The 16,580-nt window shown below is 47.3% G+C and overlaps 1 protein-coding gene across 23 annotated transcripts in view; it reads left to right on the top strand.

Moving 5' to 3' along the window:
* DYSF (dysferlin) overlaps positions 1 to 16,580 on the top strand; it is a 222,141-nt gene that overhangs the window by 72,108 nt on the left and 133,453 nt on the right. For all 23 annotated transcript variants that reach the window (XM_040223965.1, XM_040223960.1, XM_040223962.1 and 20 more), the window contains 4 exons: positions 758 to 861; positions 8,575 to 8,643; positions 8,789 to 8,832; positions 12,213 to 12,295. In XM_040223965.1, the coding sequence (XP_040079899.1) occupies positions 758 to 861; positions 8,575 to 8,643; positions 8,789 to 8,832; positions 12,213 to 12,295 (300 nt within the window). The remainder of the gene's footprint in view (positions 1 to 757; positions 862 to 8,574; positions 8,644 to 8,788; positions 8,833 to 12,212; positions 12,296 to 16,580) is intronic.

The following is a 16,580-nucleotide window of genomic DNA, read 5'->3' as shown; positions in this document are numbered from 1 at the left end:
TATAACATATATATATACACACGCCTGCATATACACATCTGTCATCTATATATATGTATAACACATATATACACATACCTGCATATACACATCTGTCATCTATATATATATATATAACATATATATATACACACACATACCTGCATATACACATCCGTCATCTATATATATATACAGAACATATATATATATATATATACATACACACATACCTGCATAGACACATCCGTCATCTATATATATATATAACATATATATATACATACACACATACCTGCATAGACACATCCGTCATCTATCTATATATATATAGAACATACATATATACACATGCACACACACCTGCATCTGTCATCTATACATATATATATATATATACGTAAAAATATGGCTAATTAGTAAAACATTGGTTTGAAGCAGCATAGATTAAATTAAAAAACAAAACAAAACAGAACTGACTTATCGGTTACCCTCAGGAAAATCACTGAGCTAATGGATATAAGGGAAAATGTCAGATAGGCACCAGCAATGGGGTATTATTATAACAACGTCCAATCTTTCTCTGGAAGCTGGGAGAAGGAGCAGCACAGTGCCTTCAGGAGCTGCTGTTTGGAGATGGTCCTCCTTCCCCAGAGCCCTGGGCTGAGGGGCCCGTGGCCTCTTGGGGAGTCCCCAGACTGTCGGGAGACGCAAGTGGGAAATGGGGGTTTTGAAGATGGAGAGCAGCAGGCAGTGATCAGCATGTCTTTCTCCTCAGTGGACGATGCCGTGATGGACAACGTGAGGCAGATCTTTGGCTTTGACAGTAACAAGAAGAACTTGGTGGATCCCTTTGTGGAAGTCAGCTTTGCAGGGAAAATGGTAAGAAGCAAGTAAACAAGAGGACTTGCGGGAGGGTGGCAGCTGGCGTTTCTGTGGATGGGCGCTCGGCACTGTCCTGCTGTGCAGCACAGATTTCGGGGTGCACAGGGCCCGCCATCGGAGGCTGTGTACCTGGGATGTGGGGGCACTGATCACGGGACACAGGGTGAGACACGCAGGCCCAGCTCTCTGGGGCTGCCACGCACACACACAGGTCTGCCCACGTGTGTGAGACAGACAGACAGGTGTGGATGGACATGGAGGGGACATAGGGATGGTGGTTAGAGACAGGAATATTTGGGGGAAATTAAGCAATAGTAAAGCAAACCAGATATGAATGCACAATGATAGGAAACAAAAAATATGCAGTAAAACCATAATGATTATTTTTAGAAAGTTGTGCCAGGAGTTGAGGGGAGTAAGGCCACTCTGGTGGGGGTCCTGGGGATCACATACCTCTCTTCCTTCCTGCCCAGAGCGGGGCTGTGGCTCCTGTCCCTCTTGACTTCTGCCTGGGACTCTTTGCTCCGTCGCACTTAAGGGCCGGCTTTGCCCACCCTCCAGGCTCTCCCTGACAGCCTCGGCTGCTCCCATCGCCTCTCACGGAGGAATCCACAGCTGTGTTTAACTCTGAGCCTTCCCTTCAGCCCCGGAACTCCCTGGGCCTTTGCACATCTCTATGTGCCGCCCACCCGCCTCCCGCTCGCCCTGTAAAGGAGTCGTTTTCTGTCTACACTGCCCCACTGCCAGAAACTACTCTCTTTACCAGTACCACCATCGAAGGCAGAAAATGCGGGCCTGCCTTGATTCTTCCCTCTTTTTTTGACCTCTCTACATCAAGATCCCACTGCTAGCTTTTGCCTTTAAAAATCCCGAGTTCTTTTCTTCTCTCCATGCCCCTAGCCACTGTCTTCTCTCCCCCTAGCCACTGTCTTCTCTCCCCCGGGCCACACAACAGCCTTGCGTCCGTTCTCTCGTCTGGGTTCTCGCCGTAGAAATCCACCAGCATATTTAGTGTAAAAGACAGCCCTGTCTGTAAAATGAAGTTCAAACCGCATAACCTGGTTGACCAGAGCTCACCCAGCCGAACTTTCTGGCCTCACCTCCATGGCCAGTATTAGCTTGTTCAGTCTTTGTGCGAATGCGGAGCATCGCGCCCCCTCCTGGGCGGACGCGTCCCTGCAGCCCGCTCGGAGGGCGGAGTTGAGCGGGTTTCAGCGCCACTGGCTCGCTCGCCGCGCTCAGCTTTGGGTACAAACCGCACAGCCTGCACGTGCCCGTGTGTCTTCTCGTCTGCCCTGCGGTCACGTCTCTAGCCTTTCCCTGGGCCTGTGCACTCCTGGCTCCTTCTTGGCCTTCCTCCCCACAAAATGTGCTGCATCGTTCAAGATCCAGTTTCCGTCACCCACACAGGCTTGCTGTGTTAATTCAGCCCTCCCGGCTCTACGCGGCCTTAGGCGCTGCTCTCTTTAAGTCCGTTTTCCATTGCTTTAGGTTGTTCGTTAGCATCTGTTCCTCGGGAAACAGCCCGATCGCGCTTACTCTGTAACCTCAGAGCAAAGACTGTGGTGGAAATACTGGAAATGGGGGAGAATGACATATCCGGAGGGCTCGGCCTCCGCCCCGGCTCCCGGAACCCCACTCCGCTGAGGCGCCTCTGACCCAAGGAGTCGGCAGGGTGGGGTCGCGCCCTGCCGCATCCCACCATTGGAAACGGGCGGGCGGAGCAGAAGGGCTGAGAACCAAGCGCGAGGGTTCGCGCTTGCAGCCAGCTGCGCTTTGCTCTGGAGGCAGAGGCGGGGAGCGGGCAGACAGGCAGGCGCTGTAGGACAGTTAGGGGAGCCTTCACAAGCTTAGCAACAAACGCTAAAAGTGAGGGTGGCGAAGGAGGTGGTGTGCGCTCCCATTCAATACACAGCACTTTGCAGTCTTCCTTTTAAGTTACTCTATTCTTAGGTTCATTTTGGAAAGAAGGAGGGTCTGCCTGCCCATCCCACCAACAAAGGACCTTGAGGTCAGGGGACCAATAGCTGAGGTCCAGGTTGATTTCAGAAAGGAGAAAGGCCTTGGATAAGCTTATTTCCTCTGCCTGCTACCTGATACCACCTCCACCCGCCTCCCCTATTTTGTTTTCTTTCTTTCTTCTTTTATTATTGATGCACATATTTATTAAGGAATTTTGAAAACTACAGAAAAAAGTAAATAACATTACCCGTAAAGCATCATACAAAATTTATGTTGAGTGCTTGTCTGTCTAGCTTTTTATTTTATTTTACTATGTATCAATATTAGATGCTTTATTGAAGCATTTTTTAATTATTTAAACACACAAAATTTGGGAGAACTGTTCAACGAACATTTACCCACTGGTACGGCCTCTACTTAGATGAGACAATTGTGACTGTTTTGCTGCATTTATTTTCTCTCTATGTGTATGGATAATCCCCCCACCCCCCCACCCCCTGCCCCCGAACTGAATCATTTGAAATGTAGTTATACACTTTGCCTCTAAAGGCTTCAGCATACATCTCCTGAGAAAAAGGAAATTTTTTGTAACCACAACAACATTACCACACCTTGGAAATTAGCAGTTATTTTCTACTCTTCTCAGATATTGGCTCATATAAATATCTTTGATTATCCCCCAAATGTCTTTCAGAACTGGTTTAATTTTGTTCCAATCTAAGACCCAACTGGAATTTCTGCTCTGCATTGGTCTCTTCTGTAACAACCTTACTCCCATCTCCCCTCCCATTTTTCTCAGCCCACGACATTGCATTTTTGAAGAGCACAAGCCATTTGTCCATGTCCTGGGTTTGTCCCACCATTTCCTTCTGGTGTTGTTTAACTTGTTTTTCTGGCCCCTGTATTTCAAAGTTAGGTCTCAGACCAGATTAAATTCAGATGAACTATTTTGGCAGGAACACATCTTAGGTGGTGTTTCGTACATTGTATCTGCGTCACAACAGGAAACAAAATGTCAGCAGGTCCCATCACTGGTTAAGGTGGTGTCTCCAGGTCTCTCCCTTGTCAAAGCACACACTCTGCTTTGTACTTGGCAGGCAATCTGTGGGCACAGTCTCCGTCTGCTGATATCCTGTTCCTTAATAACCTCTTACCTAATGGTCCACGTAGCCACTGACCTCCTTGCCTTTTTATTTTGTAAAGAAGAGCTTCTCCTTCCTTCTTCCCCTTTGAGTGTTAATATGCTCCTTCATACTTATTAATTCAGTGTGTTAAAATCAGTCACCATGGTGCTGGATATGTGAACCCTCCTGCCTTCGAGCTGCTCCTCCAATCCAGGCTAATGCAGGGCTCATGGGAAATGTCTGTGGGAGAGGTAACATGAATTTTAAACTCATTCACACTGGCTATAAATGCTCACTGTGGGTCTTACACAAGTGCAGTTTTGGTTTGGGCTTTGGGCCAGAGTCTGACGCCCTGTACCTGGCCTTAGGAGGGACTGTGATGGGATGAATGAAGGCAGGAAGGAAGCAGGCAGTTTGGCTGGACACTTACTCCAAGGACCAGAATTAGTTTTCCCAACTTGAGAGATGGGAAAGTCATGTCTCAAGACATGTGTTTTTATTCCACATTCCCAACATAGTGGGGTGCTGTGATGATGGCTAGAACCGAGACTGGCCTGCCTTCAGTTCAGTGGCTTTCCCTGAAGCTGCGTCTCAGCGCCCTGAGGCTCCCAGCTGCACCCGGCTCCTTGCACTTGCAGCGCCGTCACCTCCCTAGGTCTTCTTCTGTTCTGAGATGCCCTTGGCTGTCCCTGGGGATTTTTCTAGGAAGGTACCGAAGTCTGGGGTGGGGGGCCTGACCCGGGCAAGGGAATATGTAAAGCTGCTTGGTGTGGCCCTTGAGCCTCTGTGTCCCCTACTGTCTGCCCCAGCCACCTCTTCATGGTCTCCCCTACTCTTTCTGCTGCCCTCATCTCCTGCTTCATCCTACCTGTCCCTCTCTTTGGCCTGGTGTGTCACTTTTCCTCATTACATCCGATTCAATTGTCCTGGGGATTTGTTCTCTGTGTCGCCCTTAGCCTGGCCCTCTTTGCATTTCCTCTTATGGACACTTGGTGTCACTGTTATCTAAGCCGCGAACCATACCCGGTTTGGCCATGCTATTGAGGGGCTAGAAGGGTGTGTGTGTGGTGCATTCTCTCACGCACAAAGCACACTTCTTCATGGTATGGGGAAAAGACAGGGGAGGTACTTGGAAGGCAGAGTGGGAGGCTTTAAAGCAACTTTATTTTTTTTCAAGAATAAAACTTGTTAATTGTAAAAAAAGATGAAAAAATCAGAGACAAGCAAGGAAAATGAAAAATGATGCCTCATATTTCTGTACTGTGCACCACCTTGCAGATAAGCACTATTCACGTTTGTCTATATTCCCTGCTGCTCTCACTCCTTCTATCTGGCACACCAACCCCTCTCCCCCTCCATTCCCCTCACCACCCTGCCCCACTGGAAAAAAATTGAATTCACAATGCAGCTGGATTCAGCACACAGTCTGTCTTCGTTATTCACAGGGTCTGTATTTGCAGATTTGCCTACCTGCTAAAATTTATCTGTAATCCCCAAGCCAGTCCTTACAGTGCTTTGGTCATCATTTGCGAAACTCGGGACAGTTTGAGTGAGCTGAGGTGCGTGCTGCCAGCTGAGCCGGGCGCTGCGCTTCCTTGCTTGTTTCAGCGCTCGTCCTGTAATGTGTTTCTCCTGGTCTCTTTGGTGTCATTCTTTGCTTTTGCATTTTGGGGTGTTTTTTTTTTTTTTGCTGGTGATGTCAAGTGTTTACAGCGGCTCCCAAGTGTAGTGCTGAAATGCTGCCTAGCGTTTCTCTGTGTGGAGCCTGTGAGGTGCCCTGTGGAGAAACTGCGTGTTTGGTCAGTTTTGTCCAGGCATGAGTTACAGTGCTGTTGGCTGTGAGTTCAGTGTTAATAAACCCACAGTATACTAATATAATGAGAAAGATGTCTTGAAACAGAAACACACATAAAACAAAGTTACTGGTCAGTTGACCAAAAAGTTGTGACAGAGGCTTGCAGGCCCCTAACCCCGTGTTTCCCTTGGGAGCAGTGCTTCGGTATTCACGAGCTGGTGTTCTTGGTCACTCACAGAATGTGTAACCACCGCCAGAATAAGTCAACTATATCTACGTGGTTTGGTAAGCTGCGTTTGTTGTCTAACATTTCCTTAGGCTATTAAATAGTCTTTGAAATAAATTTTTGCTATCTGCTATAATATTTCATTAAACAAATATAACATGACATTTAAACTATTTTTGGATTTCTTTTTTTTTTTTAATTTTCCTCTTTCATGAACAACTCTGTGAGGAACATCAGTGTATAGGAATCTTTGTCCACACTCTGCTTTTTCATAGGGAAGTTTCTAGAACCAGGTCAGAGGGCATGCTTATTTTTGAGTATTTGATACAGATGGCCAAATGGCCTTCTGTCATGAAGGAAAGGAGAGTTAAAAGAAAAAAAAAAGACAGATAAGAGGAGGAGAAGGAGGAGGGGGAGGAGGGAGCTCGGTGTGGGGAGAAGGGTGGGGGGTGGAAGGTTCTGGGTGCTTCTAGGGACAGAGGTCGCGCTGGCCTGTGGCGTGGCGGGGGCCCTGCTATTCAGGCTCCTGCACACGCATCTTGGCGGCTCTCTCAGAGGGAACCTCCAAGGGCAGACAGGTGGAAGTGCTTGCTGGGGAGAAGGCCTGTGGCTCCCCGGGGGCAGGGCTCGGGGAAGGAGGGTGGGGACCACCTGTGCCTCTCATCCAGGGAGCTGAGGAACGCTGTTGGCAGGGCCTGTATGCTGTGTCTGATGAAAAAGTCTTCCATTTCTTCTTTTTCTCTTTTGTTATTTCAAACTTTTGTTCATCTAAGTTTTGAATTAGATAATACATTTATTATGTACACCATATCCACTTATTTATCCTCCCTCATGAAAACTCTGCCTCTCACCCTGTACCTGTCCAGCAGTCCTCTAGTCCTCTCCTCCCTTGCACGGGAAATCATTCTTGGTTTCTTTTGCATCATTCTGGCTTCATTATGTGCATGCCACATATCTGACCATAAATTCTTACCTTTACGCCTTTAACGCACGTGGTTGCACATGATACTTACTGCTTTGCACCTTGGTTTTTTTCACTTAATAATACACCTCAAAAGTTGTTTCATACCGTAGAGTGGTCCTCATTCTGTAAAGCGGCAAAGCGCCCCATTCTGTGGATGGGCCGTTCTTTATCCACGCTGTCCTCTGTTGGTGGCTATGTGGGTTGTTCCACGTCCTCCCTAACTGGAGTTATGCTGCAGAGAATAATCTCAGGCGTATGTTATTCTGCACGTGTGCAAGTATTTCTGTAGGATAATGTCTAGAGGCAGAACTGATAGGTCAAAGGGCATCTGCATTTGTAATTTTGAAAGGTAGTGGCCAACTGCCCTTTGGAGAGGTTGAGTTGTTCTCTCCCCACCAACAAAATCTGAGTGAGCAGTTTCCCACTGCCTTGCCAAGACAGGGCTGACAGGCTTTCGAGACTTTTATGACTCTGATAGACGAGACGTGGTATCTCATTCGTTTTGTTTGTGTTTCTTCAATTATGAGGGAGATGGCACCTCGTTCTGTGTGCTTTTACAGCCCTTGGTGTACCCACTCCTGAGAACTGTGAGTCCCACTCTGCCTTTTGTTCCATCTAATTGTTGGTTTCTCTTCTTTCCTTACTCCTTTCTTTGCTCACACAAGGGCCAAATCCTGGCACCCATCCCTACCCTCAGACTTTGCCTGGACTCTTCTCACAGGGAGGAGGGGACGATGGGCACGGGGCCTATCCTGGGTGGACCAAGGATGAAGAAACAGTCCTGGCCCCTGGGGAAGCCACACTCTCATTTGATGGAGAGTCTTGTCAGTTGCTCATTAGATGCAATAATTATGTAGATGCTTCGCACAGTCAGGGCCCACAGTCAGTGTGCTGAGGAAGGCTGCTCCTTATTTCCATGTGTAGGACACACAGCTTCCAGCATCTGAAGCAGAGCCTTCGCCCACTGCCCTGCGTGGGTACAGGGTGCTCTGGGCGGCATCGGTGCCTCCCTGGGGACTCCCAGCGCAGAGTAGAACACGTGAGCTGCTGGTTTGGATCCAGTTTTCGCCTCTGCTAGGTTTCTTGTTGTGGAAAGCCCAGTGTTTTGGGCAGGGCTGACTGGAGGCAAACTGTGGCTTATGAGGCTTGTATCTTAGCTGAATTTTCATCTTCCTCTCAGAGTACTGGTGTATAGCCCCCTGCCCAGCCCCTCAGCTCCCTTTTCCTTACCCCCTCCCTGCGCTCACAGTCTTCCAAAGCGGCAGGTGATCTGCGCTGACGGGCAAAGGGAATTGCCTCAGATGCGAGGACTCCTGGACTCAGGGTCGTGGCCATAATGGGAGGGAAGAGAAGGGAACTTCCAGCCGGAGGTATGAGATAAGGGAGAGGGTTGTGGCTTTCAAACAATCTGTCCCTCCCTCCGTGTCCCAGTGGGGCTGGCCTACCATTGAGCTTTGTCTCTGGAAAGATTCCCGGTGCTAAGCCCACTGCCTCAGGTTCCATAGCCCCCAGGGCCTTCTGCCCAGCCCGAAGGGTGGTCAACATGGCCGACAATGGCTGCCCGTTGGTGTGGTGGTCGCCAGGGGTACCCAGAGTCCCCTCAAGGCTCCATTCACCTACTATCCTCTGTGTCTTCTAGCTCTGCAGCAAGATCCTGGAGAAGACGGCCAATCCTCAGTGGAACCAGAGCATCACACTGCCCGCCATGGTGAGCCTCACCTCCACGAGCCAGGGCTCCTAGCCTCCCGCTCCCGGGAGGCCTGGGCTCCCAGCCTTCCCAGCTCCCGCCTGCCTCCCAGACTTCCACTTCTTCAGAAGGCCTCCACCCCAACACGTCTTGCTTCCCTCCTTAGTTTCCGTCCATGTGTGAGAAAATGAGGATTCGTGTCGTAGACTGGTGAGTCCTGCGTCTGGGGGCCTTTAGAGGTGGCTGTTGTCGAGGCCACTGGGTCCTTGGTTTCCTTGTGTTCAGTCCGCATGCAGCAGGGGAGTCTCTTTCAGGTGAGGTGGTGGCCTCACAGGGAGGTTGGAGAAGGAGAGGGCGTGGGCTGTTAGGAAGCTTACTCACAAGCGGGCTGGGACGGCTCCAAGAACCAGAGATCCCTGGGGCCAGGAGGGCCCAGGGAGCCTTCCTGGGGAAGTGGGGTTTGGGGAAGTTCGAGATGCAGGCATCCTAATGAAGACAGGATCATAAGCAGAGGCAAGGAGGATGCAAAGAGCAGAGCTTCCAGGAGGGTGGACTGAGACTCCAAGGGCGAGGAACAGATCTCCAGGCTGGGGAAGGGGGCTGGGTTGCCCAAGCAGGGAATGGCACTGCCGTTGGCAGCAGGGGAGTAGCCACAAGGCCATCCTGGAAAAATGGTATCTAACTCTTGTGAGTGTCTGTGTGCTCAGACCCTCTGCCCAGTGTCTGTGTGCTCAGACCCTCTGCCTGTCTCTCTTGATGCTCAGCTCGACTTGGTACAGCCCGACCTTACACATGAGGGAGCGTGTCTGAATAGACTGAGTGCCCTGTCTGCGGGGACAGCTGGAAGCAGCCGAGGCCAGGCTGGAACTCAAGCCTGTGCTTAACCTCTGGGCCGTGTGCTGAGGTGCCCTGTCTCACACCCGAGGGCTGCAGGGGTCCGCATGCACCGTTTCCAGCACTCTCCCTACACCAGGCTTCCCCCAGAGAGAGAGCTGTCCTTTCTCTGCCCCCAGAAAGTCTTGGCTGTGCGGTTCCCAGCGTGTTGTCCTTTGGTTTTCGGCCCATGTCACCCCCAGCCAGGAGGATAATGAGAGACTGGGGAAAACCCCCAGGCCACAGAGCCATTAAAGTGCGCGCCAGGTCCCCAGCCTGAGAGAGAACAGCTTGTGAGAATTAGAGAGGAAGGGAGTGTGAGGAGGGCCAGCAGGGAGAGGCCTCCGGGGCCCCAACCGCCGATCTGCTCTGTGGGAGGCGGTTTGGGGCGATGAGCTCTGCGTCCACAGAGCTGTCCCTTCACCTCTCTGTGTGTGCATGCACGAGTGTGCTCTGGGTGCAGGTCTGTGTGTGGCAGTGTGAGCGAATGCACGCGGGCGCCATGACCCCTGTGTTGTGCATGGACCCCGCCCGAGTCCGTGTGAGCCGTGTGAGGCACCGACATACTGTACAATCCAAACACATTACGGAATCTGGTGGTTGCCTCTCTGGTTTAGGTTGAAGTGGCATTTTTATTGTGAGTCTATTTTCAGACTTGCTGTATTTTCCAAAAGCAACCCCAAGCCCCAAAACCCAACTCTTGGCCTGAAATCATTCTGCTGCTGCAAGTTCCTATCCAGAAAAGGGCTTTCTTCCCAGAAAACTCAGATAAATTTGTACTATTACCTGAATCCTAGAAATACGATATGGTCCATATGGCCTTTTCTCTGTAACTTAATCTTCCATTCAGTTCTTAAAAAATTCTTTTCATTAAAAAACAAACCCCCCCAAAACTACCCCCTCCTCCTCAAAAAAACCTGACTCAAAACCTCTCTCTTCCCGTTTTGTTTTCCCATCTCATCAGATTCAGGTGAGCCCAGAGGTCAGAAATCCTATTTTGCTCCAAGAGCTATTGGTCTTCTCTAGGGTTTGGTCGTGAAAGCAGTTTAGAAGTGTTGTCAACTGTCAATTATCTGGCGTTGATAACCTCACTGTAAAACGTTTAAGGGACTCTTTACTTCCCCATTTCTATTAACATCACTCACCAGGAATAGTGATACAGATCTTCTAACGTAGCCCCCGCCCTGATAGAAAACTTTAAAGCTTAACCACCTCCCTGGGAAATACAGAGAGGAAGGAAGGGAGCAGCAAAGATCTGGTGTCTCATGGCTGTAAGATTTAAAAGAAAAATGATATCACCATGCTCAGGTGGGTCTTTCGCTGTGAAGCACGTGGATGTCATCTCCTGAAGCCACCTGTGGCCAAGGGATGCACAGCAGGAAGAGAGGGCTGCTGGGTTCCAAGAAAAGGGAAGATGCACATGGGGAACCTTCTGGAAGGAGATAGAGCCTGCCCCTCCAGTCTCAGCACTGTGATAATTTTGGACTGGAAACGTCTTTGCAGTGAGAGACTGTCCTGTGCATTGTAGGGTGTTTGGCTACAATCATGGCCTCTCTCTATGGCTCCCCTCTATACCAAAAATGTTTCCAGTGGCCAAATGTCCTGGGGTCAAAAGTCTCTGGATTGAGAACTCTCGGTCTAGCCTCACAGAGAAGCAGCAGGTTTCTGCAGGCATGGCTCTGGTTTCCCCATGAGGCATATCTTGCTCAAGTCCCACCTTTGTCATCCTGCCTACCTTAGCTTCTTCATCTAAACTGGGGCTAACTGCAAGACCTGTCTCAGAATCCTGCCTCAGGATTAAATGAGCCAAGTCCTTGACAGTTTCAGCACAGTGCTTGGCTCTCAGGAGGTGCCCAGCAAAAGGTGGCTGTTACTATATATGGTTGTCAGGGGAGCAGGTGTGGGGCAGAGGGAGGGTCTGCACAGAACGCTCAGTCCTGGAGCTTCCCCCATGGCCCCCTGTGCTGGGTAGGAGAGAAGAGGCCTTCTTTGGGGAGGTAGGATGAGTCCCATTTTGGAGCCAGAAGCCGTGTGGACCTTGGTGAGAGCACTGGGCCGGGAGTCAGGATATGAGTTTCTGTCCTGGCTCCTCACCTCCCTCCCAGGCTGACCTTGGGCGAGGACTTTGCAGCTCTGAGCCTGTTTCCTTCCATCTGTGCAGTAGAGATATAATAAAAATACCTATTCCCCAAGGCCACTGTAAGGATCCTTGGCGATCAAGGAAGCTAAAAGTGCTTTGTCACATACAAAATCAGATACAAAAAAAGAGCTATGTATTAGCTACCCTAAGCTAATTAAGACTGTGGGCTTCCTTGGAGAGAGAGTTTCTTTCTGGTCGCCTGATTTTTCTCCTTGGTCTGGTATGTCTTGGTTCTCAGAGCCTTGCTCTCCCTGGGCCTGGGGGTCTGGCTCCCTGGGCGGCCTCCTGCTTCCCTGCACTGCTCCTGCCTCAGACCTCCTCCCTTTCAACCTACAGCTGTGCCCACAGACCTCCAGCTTGGCTGCTGGGATGCTGATGGACTGGGTACCCCCAAGAGGAGTCTTGAGTAACACTTTCTTTCCAGTCTCTTTTCGCCAAACATTACTAGGCCTCCATAACACCCCTAGTGTGAAGACTGGGACCCCGAACGATGCATAACTCCGGCCATTTCCTCCCTGGGTGGGTTGTGGCCTGTGAATCCCGCCCTTGATCAGGCCCTTTCTACCCCTTGCTCTAGGGACCGCCTCACCCACAACGATATTGTGGCCACCACCTACCTGAGTATGTCGAAGATCTCTGCCTCTGGAGGCGAGATAGAAGGTGAGTGCCCCCCTGTGCTGCCCTCTGGCCCCCATGCTCTCCCCTGCCCCACCCTTACCGTCTTACAGCTCTAGCTTTGGGAGTTTGCAGAAAAGGGACGTCTGTAAGGTCTTCGTTGCCCACTTCCCAGGAAGAAGGGCTTTGGCTGGTGAGAGAGATGGGCTTGTGTTTAGGACTGGCCTCACCGTGGAAGGTGGGTACACCATCAGATGGTCTAGAGAGATCTATCCCTGCGGATGGTCTTGGTGGCCGTGGCCACACCGTCCACCGGGTTCTGTGTTGGCTGACTGCTTTCTAGCAGTTCCTATTTTGAAATGGCTTTCATTGGTCTGTTGGAAAGTAGTGCGTGATCATTTTGTACAATTTAAAAGAGATAATCTGAAAGAATAATATACAGATTCACTCACAGAATTATCCATCAGCCTCTCCTCCCAGAAAAGAGGTACATATTAGTATTCTGGGACCTGTTTGTGTGTATGTGTGTATATGATAAACAATATTTTGAATAATTTTTAACTGTTTTGACAATTTGTTTTTGTCACTTGGCAATATAACATAGATGTTTATTCATGCTATTAAATATTCTTCTACAATATGGTGAACGTGCCATAGACCACATTAACTAAAGGTTGAATATTTAGGTGCTTTCTAATTTTTCCATGTTACAAGGAGCTAACTTGATATTGAGTGTTTTTGTAGCTGAATCTTTATGTAATTCCTGATTTTTCTTTTGCATAAATGCCTTGAAGTGGAATTGCTGTGTCAAAAGATTTGAACATTTTAAAGCTTTTGGTGTATATAAAAATTGCCCTACAAAACGACTGGACTCATTTATACTCTAATCTCTCAAGCTTATTTTGCTGCATCCTTATCAATACAAAGCAAGATAATAATGATATTTTCAAAGAACTTTGTCAATTTGTTGGGTGCATTTCATTGTTGCCTTAATTTTATTTCACTGATATCTGGTAAAGTTGACCAATGTAAATTTTTAAATATTTAATAATCATCTTACATTTACAAATTATATATTTTTTACAAATTATATATATTTCTATACTTGAAAATTTATTTGGGTGTAAATTGCCTATTCATGCTTTTGTCTATATTTTTGATGGTATGTTTGTCTTTTTCTCATTGTTTTTTCAGAGTTCTGTATGTATATGGAGGTTAACTTTCTCCTGTCATCTATGTTGTAAATAATTTTTGTCAAATTTATCATTTAATAGTTTTTAACTATTAAAAGTTTTACATAGCCAAATATATTAATCTTTTCCTTAGTGAATTAGGCAAGGGTTTAACATTACTTTTTAAAAAGTTGTTCTTTGGTGATACCAACACTGTATATTGAATAATCTTTTCCCTACATTTTGAAATGCCACTTTTATCCCCTACTAAATTCCTAAGTGTGTTCTTGGTCCTATTTCTTGATTTTCTATTATCTTTAATTGGTATGTCTGCTTATTATTTCTTAGGTTTTGGTATCTGGGCTGTGCTGGCTCTGTAAAATTAATTGGAAAGATTTAAAGTCTTTTCTAACATCTGGAACAGTTTATATAACATAAGAATATAGTCTTTTGAGGGTTTGAAAGAATTCACCCATAAAACCATATGGGCTAGGTGCCCTTTCTGAGTGGGAGTTGCACTGGCTCTAAAACCTTTTCAGTTCCTCCTGTGCTCACTGGTATTTTTAGTTTGTTACTTTACTACAATTAATTTTGATAATCTACATTTTCCTAGAAAAATATTTATTACATTGAAGTCTTCTAATTTTTTTTATAGTATTGTGCAGAGCAATCTTTTATGATTTAAACAATTCTCTCTACTTTCTTATTTTTAATGATATGTGTTTGGATTTTCTTTTTTCTTGATTAGTCTTGTTAGAAGTTTTTCTTTCTCCCTACTGTATTGAACTTTTCAAAGAAAAGTTTTTGGATTTAGATATGAGTTCTAACGGGCTTCCCAGCTGTGCAATAGTAAAGAATCCATCTGTCAATGCAGAAGACACAAGAGACTTGGGTTTGATGCCTGGGTCAGGAAGATCCTCTGGAGTGGGAAGTGGCAACCCACCCCAGTATTCTTGCTGGGAAAATTCCATGGATGGGGAGCCTGGCGGGCTATAGTTCATGGGGTCGCAAAGAGCTGGACACATCTGAATGAATGTGTGCCCTTTAGTTCTAATATTTTCTAATTTTTTATTCTCTCATCTTTTAAATCTTTTCTTTAACTCTCTTTAGACATATTTCATTGTTTCCTTTTTAACTTTCTAATTGTGTGCTGAGTTGCTCAGTCGTGTCTGACTCTTTGTGACCCCATGGACTATAGCCCACCAGGGTCCTCTGTCCATGAGGATTCTCCTGGCAAGAATACTGGAGTGGGTTGCCATGCCCTCCTCCAGGGGATCTTCCCAACCCAGGGATCGAACCCAGGTCTCCTGACTGTAGGTGGATTCTTTGCTGTCTGAGCCACTAGGGAAGCCCAACTTTCTAGTTAACTTGTATTTATTTTCAGTATTTCTTATTTAAGTAATGGAAGTATGGTTTCTGCCACCTATGTCATGCTTTTGACCTTCAGCAAATCCCAAGGTTGTATTTATCTCTATTTTTTACTTTTATTTTTTACATTTAGATATTTAATCTATTTTGAGCTTCTTTTGATGTGTTTTCTGAGAGCAGTTTGATTTGATTCCTTTGTAGAAAGTTTTTCTTTTTTCTGGCTTGTAGGAATGTCTCTTTTTACTTGTAGTATAAAAAATTAGTTTGATCTGTCTAGGAGCAGGACTCTTGAATTTTTTCTGAGACACAGTGACTTCTTAAATCTGAGTTGAGGAATGATTTCCTCTACTCTAATATTGTTGTCTGAGCAGCTGAAGGCATGGTGTGGGGTGGGATAAGAGCTGCTCTGGAGCCAGGGAGCTCCAAGAGAGTCGTTCCAGTCTCCTCCCACCAGTCCCAACCTTGTAAGGTCCTTACAAAAATCCAGTGAGACTGTAAATGCCACATTCTGGAACACCATAAACCTTAAAGCAATGTTGCTCTTTAGAATCATGGTTATTGGCTTTCTGCATCCCTATTCTGACTTGTCCCCCCCCGTGCCAGTTCTGCTTTTTACTGCTTCCCATGTGGTTTAAAATTGGCTATTGCATTTTTAGTTTCTTGTCATGCCTTCCTTTCCCTCCATCTTTCCTTTTATATTTTCCTTTTCCTCTTTGTTCTCTCCCTCGTTTTGTTTTGTTTTGTTCCACAAAAGCTATGTCTTCCTGCACTCTACTGAGGATTCCAAATCATTTCTTGAGAGTTCAAGGCGAACACCCTCCTGAATTTTACAGATGTTGTTTCCTCCCTATTTCCCTATCCTGGTTGGCCCTCTATTTTTCCCCTCCCCTTCTATTCACTCTCACGCACTCTCGCAAGATCGGGCCAGTGTTGGTGTCTTTCCACAGACAGGATGTGTGGGTCTCCGTCCATCATCTTCTCAGATCTTTATCTGGAGATCAGGTTAGCATGCCTAGTTTCTGGCAGATTCCACCTAACACTTTTGAAGTTGACCAGTCTCCTCTGGATTCTCTGAAACATTAAAAAATATATATATATACAAGTAAAAAATTCTACAATGAACTTCCAGTTTCCCTCCCGATGAGTTAACATCTAGCTGCCATGCTCATTTCACCACTGATACTTGTAATTGTTGGAATATACCAAAACTCCTTCCCAGAAGCCCCTGCTATAAGGGTTTCTCCTGCCCCAGATCCTCCCCATCCTGACTGTGGGAACTGCTGGTCCCAGAATGTGGTCCTCCTGTAACTACTGTTCTGATAGTTGGATGCAGAGGTAGAAACATGGGAAGTGAGGGCAGTGTATCATGTAGGTGGGTGGGAGAGACACTGTCCTAGGCTCCTCATGGATCAGAGCTCCTGCATGGAAGGAATCTCTTCTCCAGTTTGCTGGCTAGTGCTGTCCCTGTCTCTGAGTCCAAGGGCACATGTTGGTAGAGGCACAAAGCGCCTTTCTGACTGGTTTCCAGCAGCCACTGTTCAACGAGGCTACCGCTCTGCCTGCTGTCAGCCACCTGAGGGAGAGTTTAGGTGCCTGTGCCCCCTTCAGTCTTCGTGTCTTGGTGGTGGTGTTGACTTTGCTCTTTTCCAGGGTCATCATGAGTATTTGAATGGGAACATGAGAAAGATATTTATTTGGTCACTAGATGGCGCTCAAGCCATGGGCAACCCATTGTGGTTCATGGACCACTGGCTCCCACAGTTTGTTTTGGACGTAAATGAGAATCTTCT

This window comes from Oryx dammah, unplaced genomic scaffold (assembly GCF_014754425.2).
Source record: "Oryx dammah isolate SB20612 unplaced genomic scaffold, SCBI_Odam_1.1 HiC_scaffold_25, whole genome shotgun sequence".
Classification (NCBI taxonomy): domain Eukaryota; kingdom Metazoa; phylum Chordata; class Mammalia; order Artiodactyla; family Bovidae; genus Oryx; species Oryx dammah.
Note: the sequence above shows the minus strand (reverse complement) of the source record. Positions and strands in the feature narration are given on the sequence as shown.